A 19,701-nucleotide genomic window follows, 5' to 3' on the forward strand; every position below is an offset into this window, starting at 1 on the left:
AATCATCAGGCAAGATGAATTAGCTTGTATTTAGGGATATCGAGAGTTTCGTGGCATATGCCTCCATTAGCAAGACTAGATATGCTAGCACATCTCCTAGATGCACGTAGGTGAGCTCCTCATAAGGTCACCCTAGCTATGGCTACCTTATCTCACTGAGGAAAGGGCTAGCTCACTTATGGCATAGACCACAACATACACATGTGTAAGTCACCTGTATAATAGACTCAGTGAATATGTATGTACCTCATTGTTGGGTAAGCAATTGTGATTGATCCAATGGCAGTGGAATTTCTTATGACTCGTTGAGGAAAGGGCTAGCTCACTTATGGAATAGGCCACGACATACACACGTGTAAGCCACCTCTATAATACACTTAGTGAATATGTATGTACCTCATTGTTGGGTAAGCAAATTGTGATTGATCCAATGCCAACGGAATTTTTTACGTTATTATCTCCTAAGTACACCTTCATGGAGGAGATAAGGGTTGAAATTTTAATAGCCAATCCCGGTTATTTGTCATGTGGTGGGTGGTACTAGTATCAAAGTACCATATGTCACATCTCAGGAGGATTGAGTTTCTTAAGGATGTGGTATATGCTTGGAGTAACTCTTCATTATCCTCTAGTTGGACAACATCTTCCTAATAATCATCAAGCAAGAATGAATCATTAGCTTGTACGTGGGGATATCGAGAGTTATGTGACCACCTCTTAGTCGTACAATCCCTCTGAAGGTTTCCAAGTCTGGAGGAGAAATAGGATGCATCTAATAGTAGGCTGAATATTAAAGGACCCATTTGCATTAGTGGTATGAGTTCTGAGTTAATGATTGCCATTGAAAGGAGGTATTGGCTTGGTGGAATTTAGTCAAGTAGACCAAGTGGATGTGGTCATTTACCTCTAGGAGGTATTTGAACAGCCTTTGCTTTGAACTTTTGTTTAGGTTTATAGAGGCTAGCATTGCCAAAGGACATGAGGGGGAGGAACCATCTAGTGACATTCTCTTGAAGAATGTGACCAAAAAGTGTTCAAGTTTTTAAAGGTGGTATGAGTGGTGATAAAGGGTCTCCACTTAAAGCCATCTTTGGGCAAATGAATGTAGCAATAAGGTTCTTCTTGAGGAAGAAGATTTATAGATTGGAAAAAGGTGAGAAGATCTTTGTGGTTTCTCACAGAGATGATGTAAGATGCTTAATGGATCAACTTAGTGGAGCGCAGTGGTCATCATCTTAGAGAAGGAAGTAGTGTTTGTTCTCCTCTCATCATTTAAACAACTTGTATCAGTAATTTCCAATCAACCCACTTAACTCTCATGTTTGTAGCCTCTTCCCTCATTCTAGAGGAGATGAGGTTAGAGGATCCAAGTCTACTTCAAAGCACCACCAACTCAAGCTCTTGGTGATGAGCAAGCACTTTTCATGGACCACAGAAGAAGAATAAGACCCCAACGTCTTGTTATTATGCAAGAAGAAAGGGTAAAGAGTGCACCTTCAAGAAAAAAGGGGATGAGTAAGAGAAGAGAAAGTAAAACAACAAGGAGGAACCTTCTTTAGAGCATGAAGGAAACTTGGTTGACCATTTGTTTTATAACAATCTATTAATTCAAAGCCTTGAGGCTCATTATGCTAGTTTAGCCAGCTCTGTTTTGTTGGCAGTTTCTGGTTATTTCTTTTGTATATGTGAGTACACTCTGATCTACACATCATATTTGTATGTATCAAGAGAGGGTGTTAAAAATGTGATCTATATACATGTGTTGTATAGTCACATATAAATCCTTTAAGGTGGACCACAACAAATTATAGGCTAAGGTCTAATGTTCATATGACTGTGGTTACTATGTGCTACCATGGTTAGGTAAGTCAACCCAAACATTCATGGCACCTCTAGCCGGTGGAGGGGCACATGGCCAAATGCACAATGTAAGTGGATCTAGGCACCTTTGCTTGATGGGCCTATATAATTGGGAGGCTCACATTATGTGTGGTACATGTGTGAGCTCTAGCTTTAAAAATTTCTCTTGTTGACTACCTTATCTCTTACACATTGTTAAGATTTTGATCGTGTTAAGTTTGATGCTTTGTGTTAATATTGAATGCATGCTTAATTAGCACACATTGTTTAGTAGTTAGCATTTCTCAAGTAATCTTATAAAATGCAAATGACTCATATCCGATCAATGATTAATTGATTGAGATGTGCATGGCTTTTCACATGGCCAGCCAATGCATTTTTGGAAGGTCTCCCAAGCTTTAACATTGGCACATCCATGAGTCATAATTCTAGCAGTAACCATGTGCATAACATTAATTGTTTGCAAACACATAAAGCATGGCAGTTGGAAGCATGTAATTGTCTTCATATAGGATATGGGGTGCCATCCCTACAAACCACGTAGGATATGGGGTACCCTAGGGGAAATTGTAGATAACCTTCACTATGATTGTGGTTACTATGTGCTATCATGGTTAGGTATTTCAACCCAAACATTCAAGACACCTCTAGCTAGTGGAGAGTGTTACAAGACACCGAGCGAACATAACCGAGCAAGCCCCAACCTTAAGCAACAGCAAAAACCATATATTGCTCTAGGTGTTATGGTCTAGACCTTGATGTTAATGTCATGTTGGAGATATGGTGTTTTGGTTATGGTGGTTATGATGTCCCTAGTCAATGACCTCGACTAGGGACAGGGTTAGGTGAGGGTCAACAGTGGGGTTAGTTAGTGTCAGGATAAGTCAGCTGAAAGTGTAGAAGGATAAGTCAGCTAGAAGGATAGAAATAAGACTTTCGGGTTGAGAGGAAGCCATTTAGGGTCAAATCTGACACAGCCAGAAGTCTATTAGAGTCAAACAGAGTTTTGTGAGATCATTGTGGGATCTAAGGTGTTTGAGGGTTTATAAGTGTCAGAGGACACAAAAGTGGAAAGGTCTAAAGTCAGTTAAGTCAGGGGGGCTGAATCAGACAAGAGTCAGTATAGTATATAATATCCCCGAGGCGGTCAATCTTCATGAGATGTCCATATCACATGTTCAAGCCCCTATATATAAACCCCCTTTTTACTTTCTTTTTTGTTTTTAAAGGAACCCCTATTGTATACAAATAAAAGGGTCTAATGTATGTATACATGTATCCTTCCATATTTTTTCATTGCAATTTCACTCACCCATTTCCATATTAGATTATGGATATTTAAATAGCCAAGATACAAATAAACTCTTCATCTTCCTCTTGTTGCAAGCAAACCTTTCTCTTTTTTCATTGCAATTTCACTCACCCATTTCCATATTAGATTATGGATATTTAAATAGCCAAGATACAAATAAACTCTTCATCTTCCTCTTGTTGCAAGCAAACCTTCCTCTTCCAAGCAAACGTCCATCTTCAGGATTCATGATCTAAGCTCATCATCTCCACCTCTCCCATGTCAATCATCTCCACCTCCCATGTGAAACTTTCTTCATTGCTTACATCATTGAATTCACCTTTTTATCCATTTACTTTTACCAACTTACATTCACTAATGTGGCAAATAACATGCACCTTTTCATGTGATGCATAAAGTCCGTGTTTCCTTGCTAGGAACTCAAGTTCTCCCTCTCCCTTGCATTCTCTTTACCCCAAGACCTTTATGGTGGCTAATAGGTCCTTGTACTAGTCACAAGCTATACCTGATAGGGAAAGGCATTGCCATGGCTTCTCTCCTTTATTCTGGAGAGTGGAGATTATTGAAATCCTCCACAACCATTATGCAGGCGGTTTCAAAATGCTACAAGTACTTCAACACATTGCCATGGCCTTGCTTTATGCATTACATGAAGTCCAAATCAAGATTATTGCCTCTTGATAGTCTAGATTCCCTCTTAATACACAATGAATTTGATACTTAAGTGTTGGAATTATTCACATTATTTGGAATTTATGGATTTATTTGATGGATATTTATTTTATGTGCAAGCGAGACTATATATATATATATATATATATATATATATATATATATTCAGCATCAAATCAACATATATATATATATTTTAAAACTAGCCTTATTAAAGCCTACTACTAAGCCTTTTTAAGATCTTTCAAAAGTTTTGCTAAAGGCTTCTTTTAAGCCTCCTTCACATAGTTTTGACTAGGTTTTTCATTAGCAAAATTCAAATCAACTTCTTGCCTTATGGCAAGGGTTTCTTTTAACTTTTTTTCCATGCCTTTTTGAATGAGGAAAGTTTTCTCGGCTTCAATAAATACCACAATTAATATGTATTTACTAATCACTTTCTCTGTCCAAGATTGAGATTTTTACATATGTGATCATAATTCATCTCAAAGTGACAACAAGCCAACATTATCGAACAAATAGTTGCTTCCACATTCTACTTGCTTCAACATTCAAACGTATTTGGCATACTAATTTGTCAATTATAAAGAAAATTTGTGCTCACATTATAATTGACATACGGGTAATTCCAAATTCAACTCTACTAATCCAAGTATTCTTCTTGTATTTTTCGGCTTGCCATTCATTAATATAATATTCAGTACATATTATTTTATATACAGTCAAATATTTCTTGTGTATATATAAATATATGATATCTAGTATTACTATTTAATTCGATTATTATCACTATCCACACACACACACACACACACACATATATATATATTCTTATTGTTAATTAATTACACTTGTATAAAGAACAATCATTTGTGTTTAAATCTTTATGTTTAATAAACTAAGCGACTCTTTTAGATAACAAAAGAGGTGAAACAACTCTAAAAACAACTAGTTGCTAGCTTGAAACAACTCTAAACTAAAAGTGGTCATGATAATAGGAGAACCTTTTCATATCTTTTATTCTAGAAAGAAAATATGCATTGGACCATCCGTGCTTATTAAGATCTAGAATCTTCATCTTTAATAATGCGAATGCAATAATGCACATAACTCACAACAACTAACCCCTGTTGAGCATATGTAATTTATTATTTTCTCATAATATGATGATGCTAATTAGACAACTTTCTAACTATATTTTTTTTTTCCGATCACACTGTATTTACTATAACAATACTTATTGATTAGAATGTCTAGACTCATTCACATATTCATATATTTTTTGCATATACCATAACTGCTTCCCATGTTCCCCAATTATTCATTAAAACTATTTTCATGCATTATAGTTATAGTTACAATTTCTTATCCATATATATGTATATATGTTTAGTCTAAATTTTTTTAATATGTACATAAGTATTTCACATGCACGCGCACACACATGATTTCTTTATATAAAGGGTAATTATTTTAGATGGAATGCATTCATCTTATTTTGTTGTAAGTTTTACTATAACAATACTTATTGATTAGAATGTCTAGACTCATTCACATATTCATATATTTTTTGCATATACCATAACTGCTTCCCATGTTCCCCAATTATTCATTAAAACTATTTTCATTCATCATAGTTATAGTTACAATTTCTTATCCATATATATGTATATATGTTTAGTCTAAATATTTTTAATATGTACATAAGTATTTCACATGCACGCGCACACACACATATATCCATATATATATATATATATATATGGATATATGTTTAGTCTAAATATTTTTAATATGTACATAAGTATTTCACATGCATGCGCACACACACACACACACACACACACACACACACACACACACATGATTTCTTTATATAAAGGGTAATTATTTTAGATGGAATGCATTCATCTTATTTTGTTGTAAGTCGTAAGACCTTAGATGCTGGGGATAGTAAATTAAAGGTTGGAGATTAGAGTCTATTGAGAAACATCCAGCCATCAAATTATCTCCACGATTTTATGGGCCTTTTAGAATAACTACTAAGATCAATGACAATGCTTATCGTTTGTCCCTTCCTGACCACTTGAATATTCATAATTCCTTTCACATCAGTTTAGTCTTCTTATACCCTTTAAAGGTACACCACCTTCTACCCCCATTTATGATGACCCACCTCTCTTAGAGGATACGGAAATTTTAGTTCTAGAAGCAATTCTTGATCGCGTGAGCAAACTATAACTCGCAATGGCAATGTTTATGTCAGATATTTGGTTAAGTACAAGAATCATTCTGTAGAAGAATCTCAGTGGATTCCAGACCATGCCTTGCTACACACTCTGCCCTAATCAACTCCTTTCAAAGATAGTGAATTTTACACTTGGTATATGAGACCTGTGTAATCGTGTGAAGGTCACCGATTTGAGGTATCACACACGATTGGCAGTTTATTTTGGTAAGATCACCGATTTGAGGTATCACATGATTCTCAGTTTCTTTTGATATTTAGCATTGGTATGTGTGAAGGTCACCGATTTGAGGTATCACACATGGTTATTTTTTTTCTGTGCAAAGGTCACCAAATTGAGGTATTGCACGAGGTTTTGAAATTATGGATTTCTGTGATGGATATTTTGAACTTCATATTTACTTCGTGCAAAGGTCACGTGCAAAGGTCACTGAATTGAGGTATTGCACATAGTTGTTTAAATATGCAAAGGTATTGACTTTGAGGTATTGCACGTAGTTGTTTAAATATGCAAAGGTACTGACTTTGAGGTATCGCATGTTTAACAACCGAGGACAGTTGCTTTTCACTAGGGAGGAATGTTGGAATTATTCACATTATTTGAAATTTATGGATTTATTTGATGGATACTTATTTTATGTGCAAGCGAGACTGATCACCTCTACCTTGTCACATATTTTGAGCTTATATTGTGAATGTCAGTGCAGATCAGGGTTAGTGTGCGGGATGTGCATGGATCCATTGGGCTTGCTTTGATGGATATCTATTGATGCATGGTGCATGGCGATTATTTATTCGACACAGTGGCAGTGATATTTATTCGACACAGTGGCAGTGATATTTTATGTGCACATTAGTGTGCAACATTTTGATATATATTAGTTCTATTTTATGAGTGAACCTTAGAGTGTTCACACTTTTGTATTTAGGCTTATGCAAGCCCAATGTGGAGATTCATATATTTTGGCTACATGTATTTTTGGCTCTTGCTTTTTGTACAAGGAAATATATTTAAATACACCATGAAGAGGACTTGAGCCACTCTCATGGTGGGGGAGATTTAACCCATTCTTGTGTCGCGTCGTGCATAGCTTTCTCCGATTTTTAAGTTTATGTATTTCTTTCAAGTTGATTTTTAATAGAGGGCCAACTGTGAGCTTCCAATATTAAGTGGCCTTAGCTATACATAATGGCGTGCAGTCCTCGGTAATGGCACCAAAATTTTGGTAACCTAGTTGTCCTACACACACAAAAAACTTTCTCGGGTTTGTAGTCACTAGCCATAGGGGCAGCTACTCTACTGATGAGGTGGGCTTGACAAGGCTTGTGACTCATTGGATTTGCCTATCCCAATTGTCACTTAGGAGGAGAGCTAGTACTAGATTTAAAGAAGGAAGCTAGCACTAAGATACTCTTACTATTTCTCCTCATTCCTTTTCCTACCTACTATAACTAATAGTAGCTAATTTGTCGTCTTGGAGTCTTTTGGAACAAATATTTAATGTCCTTAGAAGAATCTGGGATCCGTAGAATTGCTAGCCTCTTGCTTTCACTAGTTTGAATTAAGAATATGGAAGATATGGGCATGAGTGGGAGAAGTGTGATGTGAGTATGAGCACGAGCATGAGTGCAAGTGTGAGTTGCGGGAGGGGTGAAACACAAGTGGTGATGCGAGAGAAAGTGAGAGAATTGTGAATCCACCTAAATTTAGAGAGCAAGGTTAGCACACCCCTCTCTCCTCTATCCTTCTCCCTTAAGGGCCCTTGAGGGCAATGCTTCAAGAGGAGACTTGGACGTACATTCTGGTGTGGCCATGAATGGTGGTGGATCTACTTAAACTTTGATATTGGACATAGTAGGAAATACCATAATACCATGTGGCTACCAAACAGGCCAACTTGGGACATGAAATGCAAACTTGGATGTACATTATGGTGGCCATAGAATGCTCGATGGTGGTATTTCTTCCCCCCCCCTCCCCCCCCCCTTTTTTTTTCAAGTGCTTAGAGAGCCATGTTATCTGGGGGCATCTATGTTGTCAAAATCACCTGGGATTAACCATGAGGTATTCACTTCACCACAATGGGTGCCCAACCCCAAGTGGCAATGTCCACCTGCCGTTGGTCATGTTGGGGGCTTAAACCCGAGTTCTTCAATGCCCTATCCACTCCACCATTAACTTGGGGAGGACTGATGGTGGTATTTCACATGACTATATGAGAAGTAAGTGATTGGATGTGGAATGCATATGATTTGTGAGAAGTAAGTGATTGGATGTACATTGTGGTGGCCATGAAATGTTTGATGGTGGTATTTCACATGACTATATGAGAAGTGATTGGTCTCTAGTAAGAACAAATTGAAAACTATGGCAATGTTGCACCTTGCTTCATATCATAGCTCATCCAAAAGATGAGATCAATAGAACTTGTGTGTGTGTGTGTGTGTGTGTGTGTGTGTGTGTGTGTGTGTGTGTGTGTGCGCCTCGTGTCCATGCTTGTCTCTCCCCTATGTTGAGCTTCAAATTAGACCTACCTATGTACTATAAATATGCACATTAACCCCGCTCCCTCAAACACCCAACGATTGGCAATAGATGATTTTAGGCTAATATATACCAAAATGTAGGATTAGCATGCTAGATTGCCATCATGACAGTAGTGTAATTTATAAAATGGATGAGCAAGATTCTCATGCATGCAAGGACAAGATTAATGAGAGAGAGTAAATCTATAAGATGTGTTTTATAAGGAAAACTAAGATGTGTTTTATAAGCACAAAGATGTGTTTTATAATCACAAAGATGTTTTATAAGGGTAAATAAGTTATGTTTTATAAGCACAAAGATGAAACTAAGATGTGTTTTATAAGCACAAAGATGAAACTAAGATGTGTTTTAACAAGTGAGAGTAAATGTGTAAGGTGTGTTTCATAAGCATAAACTCTTCACATTAAAACATATCCAACCAATCTCTCTTTTAAATATGCCACTTTAAGTATAGGTAGAAACCAAGCATTAATTGAACATAGAGGTCAATAAAGCACCATGGACAAAACAATTTACTAGCTCGTGCTACTTCATCTTGAAGAAGATTTGTTTTTTGTGGCATACACTTAAACTTAGAAAAAAATTTGATTTTGGTTATGAGCGAACCAAGTGCACCACCTTGTGTCTTTTACAATGAACAAAAATGGCTTAGATTTTTGTAATGAACAAAAATGTTTGATGGTTGAGATACTTTCCAATGTTTCTTAGGTTTTTGTGATGAACAAAAATGGCTTAGATTTTGATGGTTGAGATACTTTCCAATGTTTCTTGAAGTAACAATTTCCCATAAGGTTGAATTTGAATTTCGAATGTTGTTGATTTATAAAGCTTTTTGAACCCACCTTGAAGTGACAACCTATCTTGGAAAAGGGGTAGTCCTCTAACCGCACTCCAAACAAGATTCTCTCTCTCTCTCTCTCTCACACACACACACACACACACACGCACACACACACACACACACCAACAAAAAAAAAAACTTTCTAATCACCAAAGTAAGGAGATGTGCATCAACCAACATATGTCCTCAATGTGTACATACAATAGATTTATGGCACCACTTTTCCCTCTTAAATTGGTTTAGCACACGCGTGCGTGCAGGCACACACACACAGACATGATATAACCTTGTATTGCCCACAAGTCACAAAACAATTCATACTCACTTACAACAAGTCTTCTAAACTATTTTATAGAGAGATCCGTTTCACCATAGGTAGACACACATACTCTCTCTCTCTCAACAAGTCTTCTAAACTATTTTTTTTAGAGACATCCGTTTCACCATAGGTTGGGGTGTAGCTCTTGGGTTCTAATGTACCCACTCCAATATTGGAAAGTGATGGCATGTAACTTCAATACCAACTCTCAAGAAAAAAAAGAAAATGAAAAACCATTTTGTGAAATTTTTAAGTATTTACCCATAAATCGATGGGATGGTGGAGTAGCTCAGTAGACAATAGATTGAACCGCTGCTGTTCTGTGGGATTAGGCGGCGGCGTCATCATCGTCATCGTCACTGTTCATCAGGTTGTCCACACACTAATTTTGGATTCTCGAGCTTCTCAATCCTCGTGTTGGGCTCCCCCTAATCTAAGTAAAATCCATCTCTCTCATCTCTCTTCTCTCTACTGCCTTCTCTCTCTAACCACTAATCTCTGCGTTACTCCTCCTCTCTCATCACCCCTTCTCTTCTCTCTCTAATACAAACCCCATCTTTGATCTCTGCTGCAGCCTGCATAATCTGTCTCTCTCCTTCCTCCACCCCTCTCTCTTTAAAGACCCACTTAGCTCGCTCTGCAAGGCGCATTTTGCAGAACCCATGACCATGATCCATCTCTCTCTCTTCTCAAGATCCATTTTGCAGAACCCATCTCTTTCTTCTCTCTCTCTCTCTCTCTCCCCCTTAAATTCACGCTGGTTTCTCTGCTCGACGGTTGACCCATCTCTCTCTCTCTCTCTCTCTCTCCCCCTCTTAAAGTCCAGCTGGAATTTCTCTGCAAAATCACCTGTCTCTGTCTCTCTCTCTCTCTCTCTCTCTCTCTCTCTCTCTCAATCTACCTGTCATTTTTCTGCAAAATTACCCCGTCTCTCTCTCTTTGCTGTTGTTTCTCTCATTCAGTGTAGAATCACGTCTCTCTCTCTAAGCCCAGCTGTGTTTGTCTGCAAAATCGTATGTCTCTCTCTAAACTCAGCTGTAGTGTGTGCAAAATCACCTGTCTCTCTCTCTCTCTTTCTCTCAGCCTTCTTGCTTACCCTCGTCAGCCTCACCGTTGTAATCCCGCTCGCCTTTTGTTTCCAAGGTCTTTGAGTCGAAACTCAAAACTGCCTCTCTCTCTTCCAAGCTTTACTAGGCCATCTAAAGGTCCATATCAAAGTGTACGTACGGCGCGCCCATATCACACACACACACACACATAGATAGATTTCTTCCCCCCTTTAAGGCCACGTGTTCCTCTCCTAATGGTCTGTACAGCTTCTTGCAGTCACAAGCAACCTTCTGTTCTGCATCAAACCCTAAAATACCCATGCTTGGGCTCCATGGATGATTGAAAAAACTTGCCACCATGCATCACAGGCTGACTAATCTTCAATTTCTTGAATCTACACATACAGGCAAGGTAAAATATTTTGCCACTCTCTCTCTCTCTCTGTCTCTCTCTCTCTCTCTCACACACACACACACACACACACACACACACCCACACTCCTTAAGAATGTACTCAAAAGGGAAATTGCCCATGGGTAATGAACTTAATAACAGTTGCTTAAATCGGTGTCCTACTCGCCCTCCCAATGTTACACTATGGTAATTGCCTACTTTGCTAGAAGGGCCCATGAGTTAACTGTCTGCTGCTTCTTCAATTGTCTCTACTTTCTTTGATGGCTCATTGATCACTATTATATATATCCCTACTGCTCACCAGAATTACTGCCCATTTTGTCTATGTCCCATCTATGCATTACTATCTGGTTATGACTCATGACACCATTGTGTAACCCCTGTACTCCTCATCAGAGACATTGCCCACTTTATTAAGTAGCTCATCATTTGCATAACTTTGTTCAATGGCTTGTAAATGTGGTTTGCAATCCCTTTAATCTTCCTTAGGCTCCTTACCTGCTAGCAGTCAGAGGAAGGGGGGGTGTTCAATTGCCCTGCCCATTGGCAGTTTGCAGGCTATTGTGTAAAGGCCACTAGTTGACGAGTGCATTGTGTGTGCTATATGCATTTTCCCACCCCCATAGGGCACCCATTGTTCAATGGTTCAATGATGGCGTATGCACCCTTACTTTTCTTAGAAATTCCCAAATCAAGGTTTGCATCTATTGTAGATGGGGAAATCACGGTAGAAGGTGCTAGCTGAAGTGTTGTGGAGCGGCCCGAATTCGTGACGAATCTCTTTTTACATTGAGAGAGTATACTTGTGCACCTTTCAGCCAGATGAGAGGCCTTTGGCTTGCAGATTCATGCAAGGGTAATCAGGTTCATGCAGTTTCCCCTGTGGAAAAATCGCCACAATCCTGGCTACAAGTTGAGAGAGGAAAATGCAAAAAGCAGTCAGAGGGCATCTCAGAATGCCCACACAGGTTAGTTATTCTTGTTGTGATGGATGAGTCTGCTGCTAATGTGCTTGACTTGGCTGAGGATCAAGTGACTACATGTGATTGTTGCACTTAGTGAGATTGTGTACGTGGATTGTGCAGCTCTTTGGCTTCCAAGCTGGCAGATCCGCCAGTTGAACCGCATTTCAAGCCTCTTGACTACGTGGAAACACTTGCACAATTACATGAGGAGCTGGAGAATGCAGCAGAACAGGATAAAGCTAGTTTGTGTTTGTTGCAGGCTTTGGTTTTCAAAGGGCTTGGTGAGAATAAATTGCTACGCCGAAGTCTGGGAGCAGCTTTGAGTTTTGCAAGCACTCCTCATGAGAAGCTAGTGTACACAGCTTGGTTGCATGTGGAGAAAAAGGGGGAGGATCTAAGTGATGGCTCTTCCTTTCTAAATAGGCGTGCAGGAGCAGCCAGTTCAGACGGGGATGAGTGTGCTGCCAACTCTGAGTTTAGCAGGGACAGTAGTGATTGCATGGATGCCGACGATTGCCTGAGTGTTGGCACTTTGGATGAAATCATCACATTTTCCATAGGTAGCGAAGAAGTCCTATGTGGTCGTCAGAGGATCGCATCCCTTTCAGTCCCTCTTGACACCATGCTCAATGGATGCTTCACAGAGTCTAAAATGAAGCGGATAGATTTTTCACAAAATGGGGTTTCAGTGGAAGCAATGCGGGCAGTGAATGAGTTTAGTAAGACAGGTAGCTTGCCTCATCTGAAGCCTGATGGACTATTGGAAGTACTTGCATTTGCAAATAGGTTTTGCTGTGAGCACATAAAAGAGGCTTGTGACCGCACACTGGCAAACTTAGTGCAAAGTAGGCAGGATGCAGTTATGCTAATGGAGTATGGCTTGGAGGAGAGTGCTCTGGCACTAGTTGCATCATGCTTGAAAGTTCTTCTGCAAGGGCTTCCAGGCATTCTACAAGATTCACAAGCTGCAAGCCTGCTAAGCAGAGCTGATACTAGGATGTTTATGATGAGGATGCATGCTGCATTTGCTCTTTACAGTTTGCTGAGCCAAATAGCAATGGAAGACCATGCAGAATCCGACCTGTGTGTCGTGTTTCTCCAGCGCCTGCGAGAATCCGCTGCTCCAGGCAGGCAGAAAGCGGTGGCATTGCATCAACTAGGCTGTGTAATGCTGGAAAGGAAGCTCTTTATGGATGCCCATCAGCTGTTTGAAGCAGCTGTTGAAGAGGGTCACAACTACTCTCTGGCTGGTCTAGCCCGGGCCAAATATGAGCTGGGTAATAGAAATGCAGCCCTTGCTATAATAAGCTCAGAATTGTGCAATCAAAAACCCATTGGGTGGATGTTCGTTGAGAAATCCCTCTATTGCAGTGAGGAAGAAAAGATGGCTGACTTGAACAAGGCCACTGAACTTGATCCAACTTTAATTTATCCGTACAAGTATAGAGCGGCAAAGCTTATGGACGAGTCAAAGATCGATGGGGCTATTATAGAAATCAATCGCATTCTTGGCTTCAAGGTCACCGCTGATTGTCTTGAATTGCGGGTTTATTTCTGCCTGGCCAGCCAGGACTACGCTGGGGCTGTAAGGGATGTTCGTGCGTTACTCACCCTCAACCCAATGTATACATTGTATTCAGGTCGGGTACGGGCCTCGAAGTTGCTTGATCTGTTGTCTCCACATGTTGAGCAGTGGAATGTTGCAGACTGCTGGATGCAGCTGTATGACCGATGGTCCTCTGTGGATGACATTGGCTCACTTGCTGTTGTCCATCAAATGCTGGAGTCGGATCCTTTGAAGGCTCTCCTTTTCTTCAGACAATCCTTGCTACTCTTGCGGTGCGCTCTCACTCATGTTCTGGAACTCTAAGATGAAGCTATATAAATGGCATAATCCTTTCACTTGAATTGGTTTCTATTGTGAGATAATTTTGCAGGCTGAACTGTCCTAAATCTGCAATGAAGAGCCTTCAACTTGCTCGGGAGAATGCTCCTACAGAGCATGAACAGCTTGTCTATGAGGGATGGATTCTTTATGACACAGGGCATCGTAAGGAGGCCATTCTCAAAGCACAGGAGTCCATTGATCTCCAACGCTCTTTCGAGGCCTTCTTCTTGAAGGCCTATGCCTTAGCAGATACAAGCCGGGATCTCGAATCTTCCACAGAGGTGGTGAAACTGCTGAAAGAAGCACTGAAATGCCCATCAGATGGGCTTCGCAAGGGACAGGTATGTGCTTACTTCTCTCTACCTCAGGCTATTTTTGCAAAACATGGTGTTTATATCTAACTGGGTATAGTTTTCTGGCCTACAGGCTTTGAATAATTTAGGTAGTGTTTATGTGGACTGTGGCAAGCTAGATCTGGCTGCTGATTGCTACCTTAGTGCTCTTGAGATTCGCCACACAAGGGCACACCAGGGACTTGCCCGGGTGTATTACCTGAAGAATGATAGACCTTCTGCATATGAAGAGATGACAAAGTTAATTGAGAAGGCGAGAAGTAATGCTTCTGCATATGAGAAACGATCTGAATACTGTGAACGTGACAAGTCTATGGCAGATTTGATCATGGTCACTCGGTTGGATCCTTTGCGAACATACCCCTACAGATATAGAGCTGCAGGCAAGTACTAGGCTCACTCCGTCTGCTCTTGCATGTCTCCTTAAAAGTATTTTCCAGTCTAATACATGAGTTTACAAGGTTTTTTGTGAAATCTCTACTTCTTACATGAAATGTGGATGGGTCGTTTCCTTGTGATTAGCCAAGCCATACTCTCCTTCATAATGACAGGGTCATCTTGAGTCATCCTCACTTCCTTATGGTGCTTCCATGTTGTGTGTACTTCGAGAGCTACCCCTAGCTTAATGATTGACATGATTTACTGCTAAGCTTTCAGTGATATGGCCAGAGTTAAGTTGGGTGTGCTATGTAAACTAATGCTGGGTGTTGCTCTGAAAAGGGGCTCTGAAAATGGGCGTCACACACTTGCAAGTAAGTAGTGGACAACTTTTGTGGGTTATGTTTGGACAGCCAGGTTTTGGGGCTAATTTGCAGCCATAGCAGTCCTATAGGTGCTGAGAAGTGCGTAGGCAAGGCACCCATGGATGGGACACCCGCGGGGCAAAATATTCAAGCATTTGGAATGATTTTTGATATAAATTTTCAGGGTAAAAGGGCTGGCAGACCTGAATCCGACTTGGGATGTTTTTCCTATAAAAAGAAGGATCTGGTCCTAATTTTAATCTCACATTAACACGATCAAGAGCAACCATCTCAAGGCTGATTGGACTGGAAACAGGGTGTTTGGCCGAGTACTAGTAGAGTTAGGGCTGAGATCAGAGATCACCTTTTCAATAACATTTTTGTACTTAAAATTTCAGTTGTAAACGTTTGCATTGTACACTAATAATACAAACAGTAGATTTAGGGGTACTTGCGTGTGCTTGTATTTGAGTTTCACTGCATTCTTCTCTCTCTATTTGTGTAAGCCCTAGCACAAAGTCATAAGTGATGTACATTTGGCATTAGAGCCTAGGGAAATTTTTCTCTTTTCTAGCACCTGTGTGTGTTTACTTGTCGCGAGTCAGGCGTCATGGAGTTACCCTCCGAGTGGACCACAGAGGACGGCCCTCGAAGATCGCACAGAGTCCGCGACAAAAGCAATACAGCGGAGCTTCTTGAGGTAAACTATGCTTTGATGTCTCGTATCATGCGGGACAAGGAGCCCACTTCCATTAAGGAAGCCCTTTCACAGGATACTTGGAGGAAAGCCATGCAGGTGGAACTTGATGCCATCGAGAAGAAAAAACATGGGAGTTGGTACCAAGGCCGTCGAAACGGTCAGTCATTGGTGTCAAATGGGTCTTTAAGACCAAATATGCGTCAGATGGGTCACTTGACAAACACAAAGCCAGACTTGTGGTTGAAGGTTATGCTCAGCGGCGGCCAGGCATCGACTACGAGGATACCTTTGCATCGACAGTACGGATGACTACGATTCGGACCGTTCTTGTCCTTGCTTCTTCTCAGAGGTGGCCAGTGTATCAGATGGATGTAAAATCTGTGTTTCTTAATGGTGACCTGCAGGAGGAGGTGTATGTTGAGCAGCCTCCAGGCTTTGTTGTTCTAGGATCAGAAGGGATGGTTTACAGGTTACATAAGGCCTTGTAAGGGCTTGGAATCAAAAGATTGATTCTTTCTTTGTTCGGACTGGTTTTCAAAGATCGGTTGCAGATCCCAACCTGTATCTCTTTCGGGAACGCGGCATGGTTACGATTATCATCCTTTATGTGGATGATCTCATTCTCACCGGCGATCATGTGGAGCACATTGGCATGACGAAGGCTGCCTTGTCAAAGGAGTTTGAGATGACCGACCTAGGCTTACTCCACTTCTTTTTGGGATTGGAGATCTGGCAGACCCAGAGGGGGTTTTTTGTCTCTCAGCAGCGGTATGTTCATGAGTTGCTTGAGGCCTTTGGGATGGAGAATTACAAGCCTATTACTTCGTCGATCCAAACACAAAGTTAACTGTTAATGATCCTCGTGAGCCAGTTGATGCCTCGCAGTATCGGAAGTTGGTTGGTTCATTGTTCTGGTTGCTGAACACCAGATTGGACTCGAGCTTCTCTGCTGTGGGTGTGCCCGCCCTGTATAGGTGTTTTCTCATTTTTCCTCACTTCCCATATTTTTTCCCATTTTTCCATGGTGTGGGTGGCTGCCCTATGCTGGCAGGATCACACAGAAGCTGGCTGACTGCACTCATACGCATATGGAGCTGGCCGACTTGTTCTGTTGGGGTCGTGGAGGTTTTTTGGCTGGCCGACTGGAGGGACCCAGTCGTGAGGCTGGCGGCCTGCTTCTCCACTGGCCGACTGCATTTATGGGGCCATATATAATGGCCCCATGGCCCCCACATCATTGTATCATCTTTTCATTGCGGGATCTTGTGTATAGAGAAGAGTTACACGCCTATCTCTCTCCTTCTCTTGTGCTGTCTATTTTTTGCACTCTACTTGCTCTTGAGGTCTCAGATTTGGTTATCATCTCTGCTGCGTATTTTGACATGGTATCAGAGCTAAAGGCCCGCTTTAGCATTGTTACACATTTCCAATGGAGACGTGCAGTTTCAAACGCTGGTTTTCTGTTGCTCCTTGGTTTCTGGCTTGCTCGATTGCATAGGCCTGTTGCCTCTAGGCACTGGTTAATCTATCATTGGGTTGCACCGAAACTACCATGTGCAAGCCCTCATTTTTAGTCTTTCAACAGCCCTGTACCCTTTTTAAAAAGGCTTACAATGGTCTTTATATCCGTATAGCTACCTTGTTCATGGCCTCAGCCAGTCTTGGCACTTGCATCTGAGGCTTGATGTTGATGTCAACATGTGGTCTGGATCTAGAAAACCTTCAAATTTACAAAGATTTATGCATTGAGAGTTGTCTTTAGTGCATCCAAATGGCAACTGCTGTTTTTTCCACTGCAAGTCTCCTCAAAATCTTTGTCACGATTTGCTTTGTCGTCTTATCTTCAGCACTTGTTTGATCTACATAGCTGTAGATAATATAAGTAAGCTTTCGAAACAAGATTTAGAAAAGGCTAATGAATTGCTAATCACACACGTAGCTGTGGAGCTTAAACAATAGGGACTGAAATAAGCCAAAACCATGTGTGTGTATTCCATTCCAATCAAGGGTTTTTGTACAAAAAGATAGGGCTAGGAGGCTCCTTTCATCCCTAGCCTTCCTAAACCCTAACCCTAACCCTAAATGCCCAAATCCCCACACTTTGTCCGCCCAAAAGACACAAAAGATCCACCCTAAAGATAAAGAAATGACTATTTTCCCTAGGCCATCTACAAATATTCTGTGACCTAAATGTTGCACCGTCCTTGGTGAAAGCCAAAAATACAATGGGTTGAACAAGCCTCAACCATGGCAAGCTTACTGTGATGTGCATGCACATGTACATGCTAATCCCAGGGCTGATCCTTGAAGGGCAACAGATAAAGAACTAGTTTTGGACCAGACACAGGAGCTTGTGGTGCTAGTATGAGCAGGAAGACCTTGTGGAGGACTCAGGAGGCTGTCGCGGCCAATTCAAGAAGGGAATATGTCTCTGCCAGCTGCAGCAAATGATTGAATATTTGTCCAGGCGGCCAGTCCATAATGGATTCAAGGCCTATATAAGGCATGACTTGCTCATTGTTTAGACTCACTCACTCCATTAGGGAGTAGGTTCAATAGACTAGATTGTAGACTAGGTGTTTACCACCTTTTGATGGCAGCCAAAGGCTGGCCAAGACTGGTACAACTTTTTGTACTATTTGAATATACTGAAACTCAGCTATCTCTCTCTCTTCTCTTGATCTCTCTTGCTTGCGTTTTGCATCAGGTTGTTCCAAGATGGTGTTTAGGGTTGAAAGAAGACTCCCAGAGCTTCTGCATGTGACATCGGTATCAGAGCATTAGGCTCAACAAGGCTAAACACTGATGGTGTCCTAGATGAAGGTGCACAGTCCAAGGAGAGCAATACAAGACATGGAAGAAGTTCCCTAGAGGGTTGGTTGGTGGTGTTCCACAAGATCTAAGGGGAATGGCAGTCCTGTGAGTGGGGTGCCACTTGGGGCATACTAGGAAAGGCTTTCAGGCAACGGTTCCAAGGGAGGATGATCCTCCAAAGGGTGGAGTGAGAGTGCGAGACTCAGTACTCAGGAAAAGAAGACTAGAGAAAGTGTTCAGGTGTAGGGGATGAAGGGATAGGGGACAAGATGGAACAGATGCATAGATCTTCATCAGATTTGGAGTTGGATGTGGAGGTTTTTAGTGAAAAGGTTGCCAAGAAGGGAAGGATGACAGGTTTGGGACTCCAGGAAGAGAGAAAGGGATGATGACAGTCATCCAAGAATAGAAGTTGGAATCCCGTCATCAAGTTTAGCAAAGGGGGATGTCAGCATGCACATGTACATGCTAATCCTAGGGCTGATCCTTGAAGGGCAAGAGATAAAGAACCAGTTTTGGACCAGACACAGGAGCTTGTGCTGCTAGTATGGGAGGAAGACCTTGTGGAGGACTTAGGAGGCTGTCGGCCAGTTCAAGAAGGGAATATGTCTCTGTCCGCTGCAGCGAATGATTGAATATTTGTCTAGGACCTGCTATCGGCCAGTCTGTAAGGGATTCAAGGCCAATATAAGGCATGGCTTGCTCATTGTTTAGACTCACTCACTCCATTAGGGAGTAGGGTCAATAGACCAGATTGTAGACTAACTGTTTACCACCTTTTGATGGTAGCCAAAGGCTGGCCAAGATTTTTGTGCTATATGAATATACTGAAACTCAGCTATCTCTCTCTCTCCTCTCCATCTCTCTTGCTTGTGTTTTGCATCAAGTTGTTCCAGGATGGTGTTTAGCGCTGAAAGAAGATTCCCAGACCTTCCGCATGTGACACTTGCACCTACAATATAGGCCAAGTGTGCC

General features: G+C 41.1%; 1 protein-coding gene across 3 annotated transcripts in view; it reads left to right on the forward strand.

Moving 5' to 3' along the window:
* Positions 1–10,378: 10,378 nt before the first annotated feature.
* The window catches only part of LOC147619966 (ETO1-like protein 1), a 37,458-nt gene continuing 28,135 nt past the window's right edge, over positions 10,379–19,701 (forward strand). The window contains exons 1-5 of one of the 3 annotated variants that reach the window (XM_086772062.1): positions 10,379–11,261; positions 11,977–12,231; positions 12,349–14,067; positions 14,166–14,457; positions 14,543–14,852. In XM_086772062.1, the coding sequence (XP_086628188.1) occupies positions 12,086–12,231; positions 12,349–14,067; positions 14,166–14,457; positions 14,543–14,852 (2,467 nt within the window). In that variant the 5' untranslated portion in view covers positions 10,379–11,261; positions 11,977–12,085. Of the gene's footprint in view, positions 11,262–11,301; positions 12,232–12,348; positions 14,068–14,165; positions 14,458–14,542; positions 14,853–19,701 lie in introns of those variants that run through there. The other 2 variants (XM_086772065.1, XM_086772063.1) reach the window with 2 other exon arrangements.

The sequence above is a fragment of the Cibotium barometz genome, chromosome 32 (genome assembly GCF_041138505.1).
Source record: "Cibotium barometz isolate CiBa-2024 chromosome 32, ASM4113850v1, whole genome shotgun sequence".
NCBI lineage: Eukaryota > Viridiplantae > Streptophyta > Polypodiopsida > Cyatheales > Cibotiaceae > Cibotium > Cibotium barometz.